The following is a 21,398-nucleotide window of genomic DNA, read 5'->3' as shown; positions in this document are numbered from 1 at the left end:
CAGTATACCACAAGAATTACAGCAACTCTGCGTTTACTCTGAGGTATATTTTGTGGTAAGAACCCTGTGTTGAAATACTGACACTATTTGTATTGTAGGAAAGGTGGACTCATGTCCGAGGACGCACCAGGCTTAACAGTACGCTGCATCGCTGAAAAACCTAAAGATATGGACCCCTCTACGACCAGTGAGTGAAAAATCGTTAACGTGTTGTGACGTACTCGACCAACACAGTTTTATTACTGGAGGAGGAAGCTTAATTCCCTTGTTTTGACTATTTATATACATTATATATTTTCAAGTGAAATTCCTCAGATACGAGTCGCCGCGGCGACTCAGAAAAAAAGCCATTGTTCTTGTCTTCGGGTGATATTTCCGACCCCCCTCTCTCCCCTCCCCCACCCACCCACCCCTGGAGTGTCCCGCTCGATGTTTCCCCCGCTTCCCCCAAACGCACGCGAACTTTTAGAGACGATCGGAAACGTATCGGTTTGGTGCGGCGGTGGAGCAGGGAGGGCTGAGGCGGAGGTCGGTGTCGTACGAGTCCAATGGCTTGGTGGGCAAACGGGTCAGCGTAGAGTCCCATAATTTGGGCCCTCGGAGTCAGCACCGTCCAGGATGCCTGTCTGGTCCTCCTCGGACTGCCTGCGGCGCAGGAAGGACGCCAAGTGGAGATAGGGGCTCTTCTTGTTTTGCTTTTTCCTCTTTCTGTGGAAGTTGAGGTCCACTCCCTCCTGGGGTGTCTGAGATTGCTGCTGGGTCTGAGAGGGAGACGCACCTGAAAGGGAGGCGCAGGAGTAACACACCAGCCACGCATTTTAACACGGGCGCTCCGATCTACCGGCCAACGATCACAACCGGCCGATATTAATATTACAAGTTTGAGAGGCCGATCACAGGACGCGAAACTGTGCGCGCGGCTAAATTCACCGGTTTCGCCGGTCTGCTGGAACATCCAGGTGCCTGGAAACGTTTTTATTACTCTTATTAATAAATTAAAAAAATAAAAAGTATAAAGAGAGATGTTTCCGTGGTCTGTTTGCCGACATCCTGGCAGATGAACTTCAGCAGCAGAACTGCGACGTAACTGAAAGGAGCCACAGAGAAAGCTCCACCAGCTGCTCCTTCACGCTGCTCTGTATGCTGAATTGTTGGATGACGGTGGGGAACAGAGTGTCAGCCACATCAGCAGCAGATGAACCTCTTAACTATCGGAGCCGGTGGTCACACGAAGCCGACAGACGCTTGGGTTTTTTTTGTGTGTTTTTTTTTAGCGCGACAATAAAAGCCGCGAGCGAGCGACTGTTCAGCGCTGCAGGGAATATAATCGATGAGAAGAGGAACAAACCGTCTGCAGAGACGCTTGTATTCGTACAGAACAAAATGCATCGACGCTGAAGAAGATGTCTGTGCGTCCGTGCACCCTGTGTGTCTCTCTCTACTGTCCCCACTGAGCTCTGGCTCTGAGGCCGGAGATATACTCGCTTTAAACCATCCTGCGTCTGTTTGGAGCGTTGGTTCGCGACGCAGAGAGTTGTTAACGTGAACGCCCGGTTCAACAGCCAAGTGTGTTGCCTGTCAATAAATATAACATCTGTCAATTCATATTACTTTATTATCTCAGTGTTGTTAAGAATACTTGAATAAATAAATAACGCTGCACGATGAATCGAGAGTTTGAAATAGACCCTGCGACCGGTGGACAATCCTGATCGGAGCACCCTCACATTTTCACATCTTTTGTGCGTCTTCCTTTTTACCGTCGGACGAACCTGTTCTCCTCGCGGAGGTTGCGTTGTTGTTGTTGTTGGCAGCCACTCCCTTGGCTTTAGTAATACAGTGGTGTAGCAGCGCTGGTAAACTCTCAGACCCGGCAGTATCGCTAGACGCACCTAGAGGTTCCCTGAGAGGACGAGACACAGCACAGCACACGGCGTTCTGCATTAACCCGGCACTCGCGTTCGGCCTCGTCTCACGAGTGAACAAGACAAAAACAACACTCTTTCATTTTTCTATCTCCACATGATTGGATGAGCTCTTGAACTTCTACTGATTTCCACTTTCTATCTGCGGTGATGGATGATAAAAGTTAGACACAAAGAAAGACAGACGAAGAGGGAAAGAATGGCAAAGAGAAAGAAAGGAGGGTTGACAGAAGGTGACAGGTGAAATTGGTGAAATTATTGAATATACATTTGTTTCTTAAACAATCAGTATGTTAAAGACCCAGTCCAGGATTTATCAGAAATACGGTGATACGGAAGACATCTTTATTCTTAAGGTTTATTTGCTGTTTGTATAATTTGAGGTCCAAAAACAGCACTTAAAATGGGAACTAACACATTTCAGGTTTCGACAGTGATCATTATACCTCATTACTCATCAGGGTTTGGGTCTTTAAATAGTGACTGCTTCAGAAATGCGGGCAGTATCGGCCTCTCTGCTGTATAAAACTCATGAAATGAAAATAATTTCTGGAACTGTAAAATGACTGTTCCCATAACAATGAATCAACAATTTCTCTTCCAAAATCCTCGGAGACCATTATTTGTATTAAACTGTTGGTCAGGGGTCGCCAGCCTTTGACACAGGAGCCTAAGTGGAGTACGAGGAAGCAAATAAAACAATAAAATATAGATATCAAAGTCGAAAATATATTTGTGGTTTCAAGGAAAATTTAAAAAAGAAAATTCATCTCAATTTAGTTTTACATCTCCAACCTTCGCCTTTCTCTGAAATTCGACCAACGACCGTCTGTTTTGCGGCCGTCTCTTTAAGGCGCCTTAATATGAGTGATGCTCTCTTCTGATTGGCTGAATTTTTTTTTTTTTTTTTTTTTTTTTCTTGAGTGACACACGCCCAGACCAACCACAGGCTTTCTTCGGTCTCGCTATCTCCGCGACTGAATGAGCGCTTGGTGTTTAAATCCACGTTGAAAGGTTGGACCGCGGGCCGTACTGAGGGTGGACACGTGACGTGACGCCCGAAGTCCAAACGGCTCAGGCGCCAAACACTGAACGTTTTTAAAACCTTGACGGTAGTTGTACAGCACCCAAAGCTGCTCAGTGATCAAAACAGAAGTCTGATTTTGTACGACACGGGACCTTTAAAGGAGGCTCACGTCAGCATGAACTTCAGCACGCGTCATCATTACGTGTGTGAATTAGTACGAGAGACGGGATCCTGTGCATGCAACACACCTACAACTTACTGCAAATGAGCTCAAATTTAAATTTCCCACGAAACTAACTACCGCCGCGGGCTTTTAAAGCCGACGTTGATCCCAGAAAAGGCTGCCGACCCCCTCGTGGTCTGCGCGTTCAGCCAGCGCCTCTCGGACCGTTAGCTCAGTGCGCCAACGTGAGACAACTGTATGCGTGTAGGAAGGTGTTTCTGAAACCTGAAGAACTATTTTCATTTCATGAGTGATACATGCTAAGTTGGATGAAAATAATCAATGTTTAATCAGCACAAAATAATCACATCCAGTTGAAGAGTGTTTTCACTTTCCGTGGTCTGTTTTAGAAGCAGTTTTACCTCGTACCGAATACTCAGGTTTTGTTGTCCATCTCTCATAGAAAGATGCAAATAAAGTTCAATAAATAAAAGTCCTCACAAACTCTTTGACATCTAAGTTCAGGTTCATGAGGCTCAGTGTTGGATCAATGTCTTTGCCTTTCAAAGAACTGAATACAAACAGCTTCATAAACCTGACTTAATGCTTTCATTGAGTCATTGAGCCGAACATGAACTGTTTCAAAAGGAACACAACGCTTTAGAGATGCTGTCCATCATTTGTCGCTGTGGAGAGAGAGATTGAGAGCCATTAGCAGAGAGGGGGGGAGACAAATCTGAGAATTACAGTCCTGCACAGATTGAGAGCATTTCCATTATCACATGGACTGTGTGCAGCAGAAGCCGCAGCGTAATAAGGTACATTACATATCCATAGACATAAACACCGTACAGCACACTTTCATAAACATGAACACTGCGTACAGAGGCTTCACCATGCTGACGGGAGGAGATGGCAGGAAGAGGAAATGGCCGTTAAAGAACAAGTCACATGACAGGAAGAGGAAATGGCCATTAAAAAACAGTCACATGACAGAGAAAACGAAAGCACTAAGGACAACAAATGTGACAAAGAATTTAGTTTGAGAATCGTTGTTATTTGTTTGGTCGTAGAGAGAAGTTTAGAGAATGCATGCATGGCATTTTGCACATGGAACAAAACTTTAAAGGGGAATACTCTAGTCTATCATTCATGTGCATCCTCTATTGATTCAAGGCTTCTTTTTTTTTTTTTTTTTTTCTTTTCAGTTTTTTGTTGTTGGTGCGGGGAAAACATGTCTGTCTTCAAACAATGATTCTCCACAGTCCAAAACCACTCCTCCAGCTTGCTCACAAGCCTAATTACTGCAGCCTACGCCACAGCAGGCTACTTACTGTGCCTGGGAACTGTATTGACAAATGTGTCCTGCAGTCATTATCACCATTAGTTGTAGTTCACTTGAATCCAGCACAGAGGCACAACCCAAAGCGATTCCCCTTTAAAGGAGAGAGTGATTAGAGCCCTCCCCCTGCTGACCCCTCCCCTCTCAGACATGGGTCCGACCCTTACCTATTGCGGCGTAGGGGACCGGGTCACAACAACGCTGCCCAGATAGCTGAGATCAATCAAAAACAAATCAGGTAAGACCCTTACCCTTCTATAAAGCAGCAGCCCTATAAGCTACTTTCCCTGAGAGGCCGGTGACGGCGCAGGAGCAGGTCTCTGCTCCGTGGCTGTAGCTACCGTATGACTGTAGCTGCTAGGGTTGTGAGGTGGGTGTGAGGGGGCGCAGGAGTGTGTGCAGTGCAGAAACTCTGCGGGGCGTAAATGCAAACGAGTCTCAGCTGTGTTTTTATGGAGGTGTAAAAAAAAGCGTAAAACATACACAGGGGCCATTGATCTGTCAACGTGTTGGATGTAATGGGGGTAAAAACAAAATCGTCTTAGTGTGTTCCCTGTTGAAAAGAGTTTTTTATCTCTACGGGTTTATAATAATGCACTCTTTGTTCAGGGTTTATAAGTTGTAACTAATTTGTTAGATAACTTATTAAGTTACTGCCTTAATGGTTGATAAATCATGAACTAATGCTGTCGAGAACAGTTGCGTTTTAGCTCTTAAATTTCATGGAGAAGGCCCCTCCCTCCAATGGATCGAAAAAGGCTCGGTAGCGCCTGAGCATGACTACGAGGGACAATCAAAAAGCGCGAACGGAGCGCAGCACCGCGACGCAGCGGGAAGCAACAACATTCGCGAGTATGTATTGTGACCTGCAACCGGCAGCTTCGGTAAACCTGTTTTTGAGACCACTGGTACTTGTGTTGTTACCGTGGACCTGAAACTTCAGCAGAGAAACAGAACATTTCCTGTCAAATTGTTGGGGAACAGAAAGAAGTCGCAGGAGCCAAATCTGGTGAGTACGATCGTGTTGCTTAGAAACTCACCTGTTTTCAACACAGTGAGCGGTCGTGTTCACATGTTGGAGATCCCTGTTGCCATGGCGCCACAGTTCAGGTGGTCTGCAGTGAGTGTTTTCCCTCAGACGCCTCAGAAGGTCCCAGTGGAACTCGGTGTTGTGACAGTCTGACTCTGAGGGGACGAATTCACGGCGACACAAAGAAAACCCACCTGGTGTCTCCTGACCTGACGCACCTTCTTGGGTCTTGGACAGTGAAGCTCCGCCCCTCTTGAGACGTTGGACGTCACTCAGAACTTTCAGACTTTCTGAAGCATTTCAAGGGTCTCTGTCGACCGTTTACACAGTTTGACCCAAAATCTGATGTTTCTCTGCTCCAGTTTCAGGTCCGCGGCGAAATCACAAATGTTCACGAACCAGTGGTCACAAAAACGCGTTTAACCAAGTCGTTGATATTTATCAAGCGACGTTAACTTGAAATAATTCCCCCTGCTCCGTCAACTTCTCCGTGCTGCGCTCCGTTCGAACGCAACAGGAACTGTCTCCGACCCTCGTGTGTAACAGCTTTATCTTTGTTTTTAATCAAAGCACAAACAAAGAAGCTCCTCTTTATGGCTTACTAACGTTATAAATTTTTTTTTAAAAAAGATCAACATTTACAGCTACAGATCTGATGGTTTGTTACCGAAGCTTTATTAAGCATTTATGAGCTGTAACTATATTAACGGTTTATAAAACTGATAGGACCTGTTTATAAAAACAAACTTTTGGGTTACTAGTTTGAATGCTGGGTCAATAATTAAGTGAATGCATTAACTAAGTCATCAATTAACAGCAACAAACCATGAGGTCAGCAAGTATTCATATTGACATTGTATTTAAAAAGGGTCAAAAGTTTCTTATTTGCTAACAAGTCGAGATACAAAGTTAATAAATCATTTGTATGGTATTTATAAATGTCAGTAAGTTGTTAATAGATGGCCAACAATAAGTATACAATAGTTCAGCTGTTAATAAATAGATTTTGGTCAACATGCCAGAAATAAACTTTTCAAAAAAGTGAACTCATAAAAGCCATTAATGATAATAACAGGTCTATACAGCATTAGTAAACAGTTTATTAACCATTAATGACTCCACTAGTTACACCTTATGTATTCCTTATAGTAGGTGACTTATCAGAAGGTAAAAGTATAAATCTAAAGATGTAAACATTAAATTATATTATTAGATTAATAAAGTTGAGCCTGAAAAACTTTTACTTGTGTCTCACATCAGGTTTTCACTTCTATCAGTAATAAATCTGATCAAATTTTATTTATATCCAGCTGTGGAAAATATTTCAGTGTTTTGAGGTTCGAAATGAGGGACAGAAAAAAATGTAACAGTTTCAAAAACAGTAAATTTAAAAGGTTTCTTTCGCTAGTAGCTTTGGTTTTCATCAAAATCTTCCTTTTTAAAGTGGATTTTAATTTGCATTGAGATTAAATATGTGTTATTAAATAATAAAGACAAAAATACATGATCTTAAAATCAAATTGAGCTTTCACATGCCATTACAAGTTTTAGAGAGCTGTAATTTTTGAACTGACACAATGTGTGCTAAATGCAATTACATGCCTTCTGCATATTAAAATACAATATGCACCTTAATTATTCCTAAATGGACACATCAAAGTAAAACTGTGGGTAAATTACTGAGGAAATTTGGAATAAAGAGCAGACGAGGAGACAAGTCTCCTCCTTAAATAAATATGTGACTATTCTCTACTGGAATGGATCACCTACCCTGAGGCTGATATCTGGAGCTGGGAGGGCTCTGAGGGTAGCATCTCCTCCTCTGTCCTTCTCTGGGATGGCCTCTGCCCGAAAACATCCCTGCCCTCCAGAGGGGGGGAGGGAGACTGGGAGGGGTAACTGGCTGCAGTGGAGGCATAGGACATGTGGGCGTGGTAACTGGGGCTGTGCTGCCTGCCGCACTGGCTCTGAGTGGGGGAGGCGGTCAGGGAGGACCTCCGCGAGAAACTGACAGTGGTCGAGGGCTGCAGGGTGATCTCCTGCATCTCCAGAGACCGAGAAGTGCGGAGGATGCTGGGCCGCGGAGGAGGCCGGACTAGAATATCTGGGGAGCCCGGCTGGGTGCTCAGGGGGCTCTGAGACAGCGGAGAGAGGCGGGAGGGCTGGAGGACTAGCGGGGGTAGGCTGGGGTCTGCCCGGCGCCCCGCCCTCGGGCTGAGCCAGGACTGAGGGCTACTACTGGGGGCTGTGCTTGGGCTCCCTGAACGGGCTGCCGGGTCAGGGTAAGGCAACACTGGTACACCCACTCCGTGGGCCGTGTGTCTGAGCTGGCCGAGACTCTGGGCCTGTTGCATAGCTAAACGCCTAACCGGAGGCCCCGGGGGCCTGTCTCTGCCTGGAGGAGCCACAGGGACCTCCAGCTGCAGGAGTCCAGGGCTCATTGGATCCTTCAGAGAAGGGTAGTGCAGGCGACTGGGGGGGAGGGAGTGAGGAGGGTATGGGGGCGGGTCGGGGAGGTCCTGTGGATGATGTAAGGGATGGTGAGGTGGGTATATAAAGCGCGGGCCCTCTAGACCCAGGAAGGGTAACTCATGGGGCTGCCAGCTTTCAGGCGAGCGAGGAGGAGGGCTGTGTGTGTGAGACAGAGAGTGGCCAGAGGCGGTGTACTGATGGTGCTCCATCTCTCCGCTCTCCTCGGGGATGGAGGGGTAACCGAAGGGCCCCTCGGCGGTGCCTGGGGGGGAGGACAGCGCGGAGCTACGCGGGCTGATGTCAGGCATGTAGAATGGAGGTGGAATCCCTGATTCACCGCGGCTGCCTAGATACCCATAGAACGGGCCCTGGGGAAAGCCCCTGTAGCGGGAGGCCGGCGCCTGCCCTGAGGCGTGAAGTGCACTGCCCTCTGCAAAGCTCATACCTTCCATGGCCCTGTGTAGGCGGGGGCTGTAGGTGGGGGGCTGCGTTGACTCCAGGCTGGAGGACGTTGGGGAGAGCTGGGGCCGCAGCGTGGGCATGATGGGCGGCAGAGGCCCGGGATCAAAATCATTCTCCTCATCGGACTGCCGGAACTCAGGGTACATGTCAGACTCCTCTGCGAAGGGGAAGCCCTGGATGCGGCGGGGAGGCGGGCTTATCTCCATGACGAAGCGGCCGTCGGGACCGCGGCTTATCAGCTCAATAGGCGTGGTGACCTCCGCCTCGTGTTTGGACACGCTGTATTTCTTGCTGACTATGGCACGCTTGGTTTTCTTGTAGAAGGAGAGCTCTTTGTCTTTTTCTCTGTGAGGGCTGGGCAGCCTCCTGACGTACAGGCCGGGACCGTGGGAGTCCTCCGATGACAGAGAGCGAGGCCGAGACGGAGGGGAGCTCTCCGGACTTATCTTCCCCGACGATAACCTGATAAAAAAAAATAAAAAAAAAATGCAGACACAAGGCACTGGCTGTATTTAAAACACACCAGACAAAACTCAAAGGGAACGTAGGTTAAATATCTGAACCCCCCCCCACCACCCAAAAAAAAACAAAAACTGATGCTGAAAATAAAAAGGCATGATTTCATTCTTAAACTAAACAGACACAAGACAAAGCCGAAGCGCTCGATCGAGGCAGCCGTAACAAACTACATTATGATAATGACCAGCAGCATCCGGGTAGTGCGGCAGCTAATGAACCAAGCCACAGTGACGGGATGATGAGAGGAGAACCAGCGACGCAACCATGACAACCATATCACAGATCTATTGAATCTACATCCTCTCGAGCAGACCAATCTCCATATGCTGCACCGAACTGTGATGTGGGGGAAAGCAGATGACATCTAACCAGGCCTCATCTTGCCCACACCAGGAGCAGCATACTCGACACTTACTGTACCGGGTCACTGAGGGTAGACATAGATCACAGTGAGTGCATATACACAGTATTGTCCTGTACATGCAGCCGAGCTAATGCAACTTAAATCCCCGCGCGGCGCATGAGCGTCTGTGCATGCAAATAGGCCGGGAGTGGGCTCCGACTACAACTACAAGGAGTCATTGTCAGCTGATCATTTTCTATGCAACGCATAAACCATGCAGCCAAGCCGGTGCAGTGCAGCACGCTCTGTATTTCTGGTGCAGGCAGGCACTCACAGGGGGCTGGCCGGCGGGGGCAAGAAACTGCTCCTGGCTGGCTCGTCCCAGCAGGGCTCTACCCCTGGCAAGGGGGTGAGAGGAGGCCTGCGGTGGGAGACAAACGACACGGGCCTGGTTCATCTCTAACTACTGTATTTGCCACTCGCAGGAAGAGCCGAGCGTAAAAAGTCCCTGACCTGCCTGGACCATGTCATGAAAAATAAAAAAAAAACAAATGATTTTACCGAGAAAAAGTCACAAGCAAAACATCGACTCTGAAATGGGATTTACACAGATTATTGTCAGGAATGGGCTTCTGTTGAGATTGAAATGCAGTCATACATGTACACGAGATTTACACACAGACAGACACACACACACACACACACACACACACACACACACACACACACACACACACGAGGAGCTGATACTGTACAGGAAAACAGCATCGTTAAACACCGAGAGTCATGCAGAAAGCACACAGCGTTTGAGGTTAAAGAATACAGATGGATCAAAAATCAATACACATACTGCAGCTCGGGCACTCTGGGTAATGTGCCTAAAAATGCTGACTCTGCTGCTTTGTACTCTCCGTGATATGCCCGTGATCCGCTAGAGGTGGCTACTGTGCATGTTCTCCAAAATTTCAAGAAGCCCCGACGTGTAATCGGTGTTGTTGTTTTTTTTTTTGTTGCCGCGTGTCATAATCTGTTCCGAATGTATTGTTTGTGTGTTTTACCGCCTCGTCGCAGCGTGCGGGGCTTCGGCAGAAGGTGTCAAAGAAGATGAACGGCGGTAGCCACCTCTGGCCGACTGCAGCAGGCTCCGGCGCGGCTTTACTTACGGCGACTCAATGCTTTTCCTGAAGTGTGTCACAGACAACGGAGGATCTGAGAGGACAAAACACATTTACATTTAGCATCGCCTCCGCTGGACACCACAGGCAAGAAGTCAAACATGTGGGCGGTTTGTGTGGAGAAAGGCGTCCCCACCCACCAACACAGAAGAAGCAAGACAAGAAATGACTATAAAAAAAAAACCTTCAACTTCTTTTTGTGGTCTTTTTGTGTCCAATCGAGAGCCTGCGGGCGCTTCCCTAACCCGTCCACCATCATGCATGAAAGACTACGGATGTTAAAAGCCGCAACAAACCTGGTTTACGCTTGAGTTTGCGGCGGTGTTGCTTATTGACAAAGCAAGCTGCCAGAGTGCTGAACAGCACGGCCGCCGCCAGGAAGCAGATCGTCGCCACGACGCCGGCCACCACCGGCCGCGCCAGCCCCTCGTCAGGCAGCTCGGCGGGAGGGAAGGGATCTGAAGGGGCAGACGAGACGACGAGGCGGTGAGCTCGGTCACAAACCTGACCCTCGCACGGACCCGGTTCAGACGCTGCAGAGACGCTCACCTGTGCTCGACACTCCCACCACGTTGCTGCTCTCGCTGATCAGGTCGTCCATGACCGCCATCACTCTGAACTCGTACCAGGACTCCTGTCAGAGAGACGCAGCCGTGATCGGATCACACTCTGGCGTGTGAGGACAGCTCACTGAGTCGTGGCTACGCAGGCGTATATCCCAAATGCTTTTGAGAAATGGGACGTCATCGGATAATTTTATTCTTTTATTTATTATGTTTGCATGATAATTAGAGAATTACGATTCCCACCAGTTATGAATCTACTAATTAAAAGACAAAAAAAACCCCGACCTTTTTATAGTTTTGAGCTCGAACTGAACCCTCTGAAAACAGGACAGGCGAGCCCTTACAAAGAAAACACACGAGTTTCCCGTGTTTTCCACACAGGACACGTGATCACATGTGTAACACATGTTTATCACATGTTGCAACATGATAACATGGGGGAAGTATGTGGAAAAGTTTGCGCGTGGGAATCTACATGGGCTTCACACGATGCACCATGAAAATGTTCCCAAACCGTTTCACATGTTCACAATCACACGAGTTTAGTTTAGAGTTTTTACACGTGAAATTCCCGTGTTTTTTCTGTAATGTCAAAAATTAAAATTCTTTTAAATTAACTTTTCAGTTTGATGTTTCTCCATTTTTGCCCGAAGTGCCACTCAGCAGTCACAGAAATAAAAAGCACTGCGCCACACACTCCCGTGTTTCCACATCCAAACGTGTGTGTAGCTGACCTGAACCAGGTCTCTGGCAATGAGCTCGGTCTCAGTGGACGGGATCAAGTCATCCAGAACCTCCCACCTCTCCCCGAGGCGGAACTCCATGATGTAGCGGTCGATGGGCGAGGAGTGGTTGGCCGGCGGGAGCCACGTGAGGAGGACACCGTGCTGCGTGCGGTTGGCTGTGAGGCACCGTGGTGGAGTAAGAAGCACCAGTGGTTCTGGGGTACCCAGAGGAGAGCCTGTGGACCACAAAGGTTCTGATTACAGAAACCAAATTCACACAAAACTTGAGCTGCTTTGAGCTAAATGCGACGGTAACGTCAGCATGGTAACCACATGGTGATTGCCATACATCCGCTGGCTGTCATCAGGGCGTGGGAATTAGGTCAATGTTCCACTTATCCTTTGTTGAATAAAGAAAAGCGACACGATCCACGGCATTTAACACACCCGTCATTAAAATCCTTCACATGTTTTTCCGGGTTGATTTTACGGCTTCTCTGATTAAAAAAGTAGAATCGCGGTTTCTCCGACAAACAAATGTTGTTTGGTTGGTAAACAGACAACTTGATGAGTTGATTTTCTGTGTCCAAAGTGTCTGAATTAGTGAACATGAGCAGCAGCGGTCTGTCTGTCCGACCTGCTGCAGCCCTTCAGCCCGTCATTGGACCGTCGGCTCTTTGCCGTTATTAGATGTAAACTGACCACCGGGGCTGACCGAACTTTCTCTGTTGAAGCTCCAAAACTTAGGAGGCACCTCTCCCTCCAGATTAGAACATCAAATGCTCAAATCCTATTTAAAAATCTGTTTGTTTTCACTGGCTTTTCCTAGCAGAATTTTAGGGCCAGAAAGTTTGACTTTTTGTAGATTTTTGTGAGTAAAATCACATTTGATGATGAAACTTAAATTATTTAAAATAATAAAGTCATTATTTTATGTCTTTATTGCTCATGTTCTTCGGTTCAAGGCTCTCTGGTGGTTTAATTCTGTTAGATTATGTGCAGGACTCCTCTGTTGTGATTCGGAGTTGACTTGTTTCAAAACATGGTCTCGCACTTTTCTCTCCTCTGGCTGAGACATCAAACGCTCAGAAAGAAATTGAATGAATTCTTTGTGGTATTTAGAATCAAAGACTGAACAGGAAACAAAAAAACAACGCTTCATTTCAAAACAAGGATTTGTTAACCGCGGCTGAATTCGCAGACGAGCTGCTCTTTGAAACCATCTTTCTCTTGACAAACACAGGTGGAACTAATGACATTCATAATCCCTCCGGTATTTTTACAGGCCGCCTTACCGGCACACCTAAATGAAAGCGAGCCAATCATTAATGTCGTTCGTCGTCTTTCCCTTTGTGACAATTCAAAAATATTTACAGTGGGAATTATCTCTGGCATTACTCACTGCACTCTCTGACACAACCTTCTTTTCTTACTGAGCCTAAAACCCTCTGGCACATACCAACATGCCATACAATCTTTATAATGGTGTTGAATATAAAAGGTTTTCTGCTCTGATCCTTCCTGACAGACGAGCTGTTTGTAACAGGAAGGTGGAGAGGACTCGATTTATGAACAGTTTCGATGTGTAAATATCAAATAATGATTCTTAAAGGTTTGAATCTGATTCTTTTCCTTTAATGTGGCGTGGACGATAAAGTGGAAAATAATGCATTTACGTACATTTAAATCAGACTGTAATAAAACATCGTCTGAAATCATTTTATCCGTCGTTAAAATCAAACAAGCAATTAAAAAATGATAAAATTGCTCATCTTGTTTTTCATTAATAATAATAGAAGATACAAAAAAAATACCACATAATGACAACATAAAGAGATCTGTGCTTTACTACATTGTATTTGGATGATGTTCTATCTGTTTAGGGAGAAAACAACTGTAAGTCTCTAAAATGCAAATTATATTATGATTCTTTTAATTTGAAAAAGGGGAAGGTGGGAGAACGGTCAGCGAAGAATGTTTACAGAAAACAACCTGAAACAATAAAAGTGAAGTTTGCACTTTATACACGAGTTTAAAAATCAATAGAGGGCGGTGTGTTCAGGTCTGTTGATACTCTAAAATTGTATTGTTTTATAAGCTGTGTCTTATCAGCTCATTGGACCAGCAGCTTTTAAGCCTTGTTCAGACTCACAGCCCAGATCTGTTCTTTTTTTGTTTTTTTTGGCAAATCAAAATCGATTTTTTTTTTTAAAGTCTGGACAGAAAAAACCCCAACATCAATGTAGTTTTTTGCAAAATTAGATCCAAACCACATTTTGAGGTGGTTTGAAATGTAATTCCAATCGTATTTCAAGAGATGTGTCTCGGTCCGGACGCTCTGCTGGCTCAGATCGGATTTCGTCATTTTCAGAGCGAGCAGGATCTCTGCTTCCGATAGCAGAGCTATCAGAGAGTGGACAATTTGGCACTGCGGAGGACAACGACGACAACAGTCGGTGGACAGACGCCGAAATAAATTGGGTGTGTACCTCGTTACCGCAGCAACCCACGCAGATACGTTGCTGACATCTGGACACTTTATCCTACAGATCTAATCTGAGAAACAAATCCTGCAGTCTGAACAAAGCCGGTCTGGTTCCTGGATCCAGATCGCCTCAAATGGCCGACCAGGTTTCCTGAGTCTCCTCCTCCAGATCAGGTCGTCATCTTCACTATCAGTGTTCACATCTCGATTGAAAACATATTTATCCTCAATGGCATTTAGGCCATATAAGGCCCAATCTGATAAAAAAAAAATTAAAAAAAAATTCCCAGCAACAATTACTTCTCATGTATATCCATGTGTGCTGTTTTGGTTTAATATTGTTTTTTATTTAGTGTAATTTGTTTTTAATGTCTTTACGGTTTCAGCCCCATCCTTGTCTGTTTTAAGGTGGTGCACATCTGATGTTGTGCAGCACTTTAGCTTATTTGGGTCTAAACGTGCTCTATAAATAAACCGACTTCATTTTAAATTATAAATAGCTTCTCGGCGCATCTCGGCGCGTTGACTTTGAAGTCAAGAAGCAGCGAACGCGGATGGAAGGGCCTCTGACGAGCGGCACCCACCTGCAGTGTTGACTGTCACCACTTCACTGAACGGGCCCGTGCCCAGCTTGTTCTGTGCCAACACACTGAATTGGTACTCTGTCCCAGGCTCCAACCCTGGCACCACCAACCACGTCTGAGCACCAGAGACCGGCATGGAGTGCCAGTCGTGAGGGCCGAAGTCGATTCTCTTTGACCTGAGAGGAGGAGCGAGACGGACAAACAGTTTTTGTTTTTTTATTAAAGTAGGACTGTGAAACCATGAAGAAAGTCGCCACTGTGATTATGACCGTTTGCAGTTAATTCTGTGTCAGGAGACAAACAGAACATATAACACTTGTTTAAAGCACTTCACAGTCCTGGACCAGTCCGACACGGTTTGCAGTATTTGAGCCAGGACGGCCCCTCGTGGATCCGCTGCTCGAGTCTTTGACTTGTTTGAGTTGCTACCTTTCATTTTATGCTGCGAACCGTTGGGGCCGTCTGTCAGCGGATCGCAGAGCAGCTGAGAGTCTGGACGTCCTTGAACGCCTCCTCATTACACCGGCTTTTTATCATAGTGCTTAATACACATGATTCAATTTGTTTAATCTTAATTTACTAGATCAAATTCAAATTTTCAAATGGTTTATTACATCCTATCAATTCTATTTATTGTAGTCTTTTTGCTATTTTATTGTTTTTTATCCAGATTTTAATCTTTTTTTTTGGTTGTACTGCCACATTTTCATCATTTCATTGATGTCATGAGTCTAAAGCTGTTTAATTATTCACGTTTTTACTCTTATTTTCAGCTTGTCAGTCATGTGAAGAGCACTAACCTGCACAGACTCACTGGCATGTTCGAAAACGAGTTTAAAAAAAAAAAGGTTAAAGGTTAAAAAATATTGTGATATTCAGTCTGGAGTTCCCACTGTATACTAGTTATCAATATCCTCGTAAAAACTGGACATAAATAGTTTGTGCAACTGGATTAAAAATGTCTACATGCAGCGTTTTCCATATCTGTTGGAGGGTTTTATTGTGAATATTATGCTCCATTTCCGCCAATAGATCTCCTGAATCCTTCACGCCGGTCCTATAAGCTACTTCAATGATACACTTGGAAAATTATGTCACTGGCGACATTTTAATTTGATGTTTTATGTTTATTTTTTGCATTTATGTTCGGTAAGTGTAAAACTCTAATTTAAAAAAAAAAAAAAACATTTGACAGGATGACAAAACCGTACGAAATTAAACCACCTTCTTTTGTGAGTCACTGTGATTTTGTTGCATTCATATCCACTTTACTTTTATCATCATCATCATCAGCGATGAAGGGCTCCAACTCTGTGTCAGACTCGGCTGCAGGTAGCGTTTCCAGCTGCTGCGGCTGTCATCGATTGAAAAGGAAACGAAGAGCACTCACACTGGGCCGTACCACACGGAGAACGTCTGCTCGAAGCCGCCATCGTAACCCGGTTCCCAGGACACATTAGCAGAGGTCGTCGAGGGCAATACGTGGATGTTTCCGGGAGCGTGCGGGCTGGTGCCTGAGCGGTTCAGAGACAAGAGTGGAAATAAATTCATAATGCACACGTACTAATTCATTCATCACATAAATAACTACTTACACTCGTCTAAAGCCGCATGCAGTAATTAAGCTACAGATATCCCGCTAATAGGAATATGGTACAGATGTGTATTTATGTCTGACTGACTCGTACTGATCAGGTTTAAGTGTAACAATGAAAAATGATGAGAATTGTGTTGTGGAATCTCGTGCTGCGTGACGTGTCTCCCGGCGCTCGGCGGATAACGTGACGCCGGCTGAGGTGGCGACCAGCGTGGGGGTGAAGTTCGAGAGCAGCAGCGCTTCCTGCGGCCCTGCTCATCCCACCGAGCGGATGTGCTAAAGCGCGGCCCGGAGACGGGTGCTTCTCCCAAATGAAGGAGAGACCTGAGCCCGGTCCGAGGAGCGCAGCCGTCCTGCGTCACCCGTCGGCTGAGCGCCGCCAGCTGTGCAGCACCGGAACGACTGCGCAGGAAGTGAGGCCCTGAGGCAGACTTAGTGACCCCACAGACTACCGGGTTTAAAGCAGTAGTTCAACATCCGGAGATTATTCATTTGTACAACTGCTCGCGAAATGTTCAGCCAGAACTAGTTAGCATCGTAAACATGTGCATATTTATTTTTCACTAAACAAATTTGACATAACATGTCAAGTGGTGAGCTGATTTTCAGCTTTTTGATTGCTGAACCTAACAATATGTTTACTGAGGTTTGGAGGCACAGCGAGGCGAACATGAACTGTGAAAAAAACATTTGCAAGTCTTTTATTAAGATGCTATAGTAGTAAGAGCATTTAAGAAAACAACAACAACAATATTGCAGTATTATATAAGCAGGGCGGTCTGGTAGCCTCGTGTGTGAGGTACAACGCCCACAGTTTGATTTCTGACCCTTCTTCATGTCATGCCAGTGTCTCTCTACCAAAGGCAAATTGCCCCCCCAAAAACTGTATCTTTAAAAAGTTACTGCACAACTACTGGTTTTCTCTGTTCAGATATTTAGTGAAACTGCATCTACTTTAGCAATTTTATATAAACTATATGTACGCCACCTTTCTGCCCCTGCAGTAAGTTGTTGTTTACTCTTTTTTTGGTATTCTTTAAAAAGCCAGGACTATAAAATCTGCAAATAAGACACTAGTCTACTAAATATTTTAAGAAATGTGAGTACAGTGAGTGATAATGCCAAGCAACACACATAACCTCACAAGTTTCGTTAGAGAGTTTCGTTACTCTCATTGCTATCAAGTGTGATTTTGCGAAGTATATTTTACATAATCCTCAACCTTTCCCATCATAATTATAATATGTATGCAGTCCATTTTGTGCAAGTTACTCAAAATGGCTGATATTATAGCAGTAAATATTATGTAGCAACAAATGCAAAAAAAAAGGCGTAATTGTTGTCACAATATCAATTTGCATCACAGAAGGCCTCAATTATAAAGGGCACTTAAAGGCTACACGATCTGTTATTAAAATCGAAATGCTATAAACTGCGTTTTGTACATTTACACACACACACACACACACACACACACTGGTTTTTCCGAATGAATAAGACAAAAAACTGAGGATGTGAAGATTGCTCTAACAATGTAATCTTTTTTGTGCATCTGGACATTCAGATCCCCATCTCAACTTCATAACCCTGTTTGCCTTTGTCAACACTTCAGTCAATCAGTTTAACGGTAAAAAGATGTCCTTGGTCTGATGACTCAACAGACAATGGACTGCAGTGGCAGTGTCTTCGCAGAGGGGTGAAAAAAATGCACACCGCAGCTACAGATTCAGGCTTTAAATTAACAGTGTAAAGCTATTACAGATAAGATCAAATTAAATTTTAATGATGCCCAAAGGGAAATTGGGTGGAGGGCGAGGAGTTTGAGGGATGAGGGTCACTTCTTCTTCATGCAAATCACTCAAAGCACGCAGCAAAGTGGGATCCCAGAGAACTCAAAATAACTACAAAAAGGTCAATGGTTGAGGAAACTGAGCAAGCTGAGAGCGGCTGTGCAGACAGTCTGTACCGATGACTAGGATACGTGTGCTGGCAGTGATGCTCGTGACCACATTGGTGGCTACACACTCCCACTCTCCGTGGTCCTCCTTGCTGAGCGACAGAAACTGTAAGCTGCCACTGGGTAGGATGTTGTGCTTACTCCTGCTTGGCTTCCCCACCTTCAATTGACATGAAAATCACAGTAACACGGTTAAGCAGTGGGCAAATACATATTTTAGTGCACGACAGGTAAAAGAAAAAAACAAACACACGAAGGCCCTGTTCAGACCTGGCAGTAACATGTTTCCTGCCCATTCCTACTAAGGAGAGGTGTAGCTGCACCGAAGACACATTGAAATCTGATGTACTCAGACCACATTCAGAGGTGGTCTGGGACGTATATATGACCACATTCTTTCAGCAGTGTGAACGCAAATGTGTCCTGTGCTACATTGACAGACCACCTACTAAATTGAAGCCCTCTTAATAAGCAATACAAATAGAAAATAGCAAAAAATATCCTGCGTGAGTCTGCCGAGCTCAGCTGAATAGAACAGGAAGTACTGCATAAGAGGTTTACCTGCAAACTAAACTAGTGGCTATAAAGCCGCTGAAAAAAAAAACACAGGTTGTCCACCTGACGCTTGTTTCACCAGAGCCTCCTCTTCATTAATCTACCGCAGTGCAGTGACCGACCCTCTCAATCCTGCTGGAATAACTAAATAAAGTGAGCCTGAAGTGACGTGGTCAGGTCGAGTCTGACGGTTCAGGTTGTGAATTATAATCTCGAGTGTTTAGACATTTAGAAATTTGCAATATGTCATAATTTCAAATTAAATTGAGGCTCGATGAGAGAGGATGTCCCATTTTGTTAAGTGCCTGTTGCTTCAACTCCACTGCTTGTGTTTGCTTACTTGTTTATTGATGTTTATTTACGTGGTTATTTGCATTTATTTGACATCCAATCAAAAGTGGGCACATGGAGATGCTTGATAATAGTGTGAATGGACGTACTGATAGCTATCCCTTTGTGATCGGATCACCCAGAATGCATTTAAGTACCAGGTCTGAACGGAGCCTCAGATATGATTTACTTTCAGGACATTTGTAGGTGTGTGTGTGTGTGTGTGTTTCTACGGCACCTTTCTCCAGGTGATGGTTGGTATATCAGGGTCTCCAGAAGCAGCACAGGGGATGACGAGCTCTCTCCCGGCCTCCTGACGGTACTCCCCCCCAGGCCTCACATTAAAGTAAGGGGGATCCTGGATAAACACACACAAGCTCACATCATACCGATTCATTCGGAAGGAGTGAGAACCGAACGACAGACACGACACAACCTGAGCGGCGATGTACCTTTAGCACCAAAGTGGCAGGGGGGGACATGCCCATGGTACCCAGGGCGTTGTAAGGCACACAGGTGTAGGTGCCCAGGGAGTCTTCTGTGGCCTCCGCCACCCGGATGCTTCCATCTTGCATCAGGCTCCAGCCGGGGTACTGCAAGACAAGGGGGGCAGCTGAAACGCTTGATTTCAGAGGTTCTCCTGAAGCCAAATGATTTTTAAACTGCACCAGAAAAACAAAGATCCCCAAAGTTTTTTTTAAATCAGATGAACAAGAGATGGATGTTTATTTAATACAGACCTGCCCTCAACAGTGGCAGAATATCTGATAAGTAGAGCAACAGATAGAGAGCAGAGATACACTCTTTACACAGACAGGACAATACTGCTTCAATGATTAAAAATATAATGTTAATATATGTAGCTGTTGTATTTGTTGTATAGATTGTGGTGAGAGTTTGACAAAAGTCCTTTACCGCAACAATGCAACAATGTAAAAAGGACGCAACTGAAAATCCTACTTAAGTAAAAGTACAGAAGTATTATCTGCAAAATGTACTTAAAATACGCAAAGTAAAAGTAATTATAATACAGAAAATGATCCCTAAGAGTGACCTGATATATATGATTATATTAGTAGACAGTTTATGCTGCTGCATTAATGTGCAGTCTTTAAATCAAGATTAAAAACCCATCTTTACTCACTTACTATCGTTGTTTTAAAATTTGAATATTTTATTGTTTGTTCTTTGAACATTGATGTTTACTGTTTTATTTCCACTTGTTTTAACTGCCTGCTGTATGTTTGTACGATGTGTTCTTTTTTAGGGTTTTATTTGTATCTAACTGTATTTCACCATCTTCCATAAATTGTAGGTTTTAGTCGCTTTCATTAATTCATTGTAGAATTGCCTTTTTTCTGTTTGTTCATCTCCTTGTTTAAATAAACATTTTCTCAGTCTATGTAGTTTCAAATCACTGTTAATGAGTAGAAATAAAAGATGATGATGCTAACACTGAGTTGAACCTTCACAGGCGGAGATTTGTGAAAATACGTGAAGTGCACGTTAACATGTGACGTTCGTGTCTTTTTTGTCATCGTGGTTATTTTCCAAAAGATTGTCCTGTTGTAAAATAATAAAAATAAACAGAAGATTATGAACCTGAAAGTTTGAAAATAAGAAAAATATATGATATGTTCGTAACCTTGAAAGCAGCCTGTCAATCAAACAGCGTAATAATCCTGTAAATGTCCACGTTCGTTGGAATAAATCTCCTTTAAATAGCTGTCAGAATATTTAAAGATCTGCTGTGTGTGTGTTAAAGTACAAATAAAACACAAATCTAAATTTAACAACTCAAACTGAAAAAAGTTTTCAGATAAAATATCACCCGTCGGGTTAAATTCAGACTAAATTGATCAAATTCATCAAAGCTGAATCAAACCGCGCCTCGTGTGAAACTAAAAACAATTTTAAACAGACCATTTTCTTAAATTTTACAATCAGGCATATGAAACTTAAAAAAACAACAACAAAAGACTGACCTTCTCCACTCTGAGCGAGTAGCCGTCTTTCTCCCACTTCACTGATGTCACAGGCGGGTTGGCGTCCACCGGGCAGCGGATGATGCCGGGCAGTTTCCGGGGCACATAGATGACCGGGGGCATGTTGATCACCCGGGCGGGGTCTGGATGTAAAGG

The 21,398-nt window shown here is 44.7% G+C and overlaps 1 protein-coding gene across 4 annotated transcripts in view; it reads right to left on the bottom strand.

The window, feature by feature from the left end:
* Window positions 1–417: 417 nt before the first annotated feature.
* igsf9ba (immunoglobulin superfamily, member 9Ba) overlaps window positions 418–21,398 on the bottom strand; it is a 67,269-nt gene continuing 46,288 nt past the window's right edge. The window contains exons 8-21 of one of the 4 annotated variants that reach the window (XM_069148357.1): window positions 21,243–21,385; window positions 19,710–19,850; window positions 19,496–19,615; window positions 18,382–18,532; window positions 16,209–16,332; window positions 14,819–14,994; window positions 11,759–11,985; window positions 11,008–11,092; window positions 10,755–10,916; window positions 10,447–10,492; window positions 9,618–9,704; window positions 7,258–8,883; window positions 1,773–1,903; window positions 418–778 (exon numbers count right to left, since the gene is read on the bottom strand). In XM_069148357.1, the coding sequence (XP_069004458.1) occupies window positions 570–778; window positions 1,773–1,903; window positions 7,258–8,883; window positions 9,618–9,704; window positions 10,447–10,492; window positions 10,755–10,916; window positions 11,008–11,092; window positions 11,759–11,985; window positions 14,819–14,994; window positions 16,209–16,332; window positions 18,382–18,532; window positions 19,496–19,615; window positions 19,710–19,850; window positions 21,243–21,385 (3,428 nt within the window). In that variant the 3' untranslated portion in view covers window positions 418–569. Of the gene's footprint in view, window positions 779–1,772; window positions 1,904–2,789; window positions 3,802–4,624; window positions 4,671–7,257; window positions 8,884–9,617; window positions 9,705–10,446; window positions 10,493–10,754; window positions 10,917–11,007; window positions 11,093–11,758; window positions 11,986–14,818; window positions 14,995–16,208; window positions 16,333–18,381; window positions 18,533–19,495; window positions 19,616–19,709; window positions 19,851–21,242; window positions 21,386–21,398 lie in introns of those variants that run through there. The other 3 variants (XM_069148359.1, XM_069148360.1, XM_069148358.1) reach the window with 3 other exon arrangements.

This window comes from Embiotoca jacksoni, unplaced genomic scaffold (assembly GCF_022577435.1).
Source record: "Embiotoca jacksoni isolate LCO1_2020_lvr unplaced genomic scaffold, fEmbJac1.0.p SCAF_14, whole genome shotgun sequence".
Taxonomy (NCBI): domain Eukaryota; kingdom Metazoa; phylum Chordata; class Actinopteri; family Embiotocidae; genus Embiotoca; species Embiotoca jacksoni.
The sequence above is the reverse complement of the archived record's forward strand: the minus strand, read 5'-3'. Positions and strand labels throughout refer to the sequence as shown.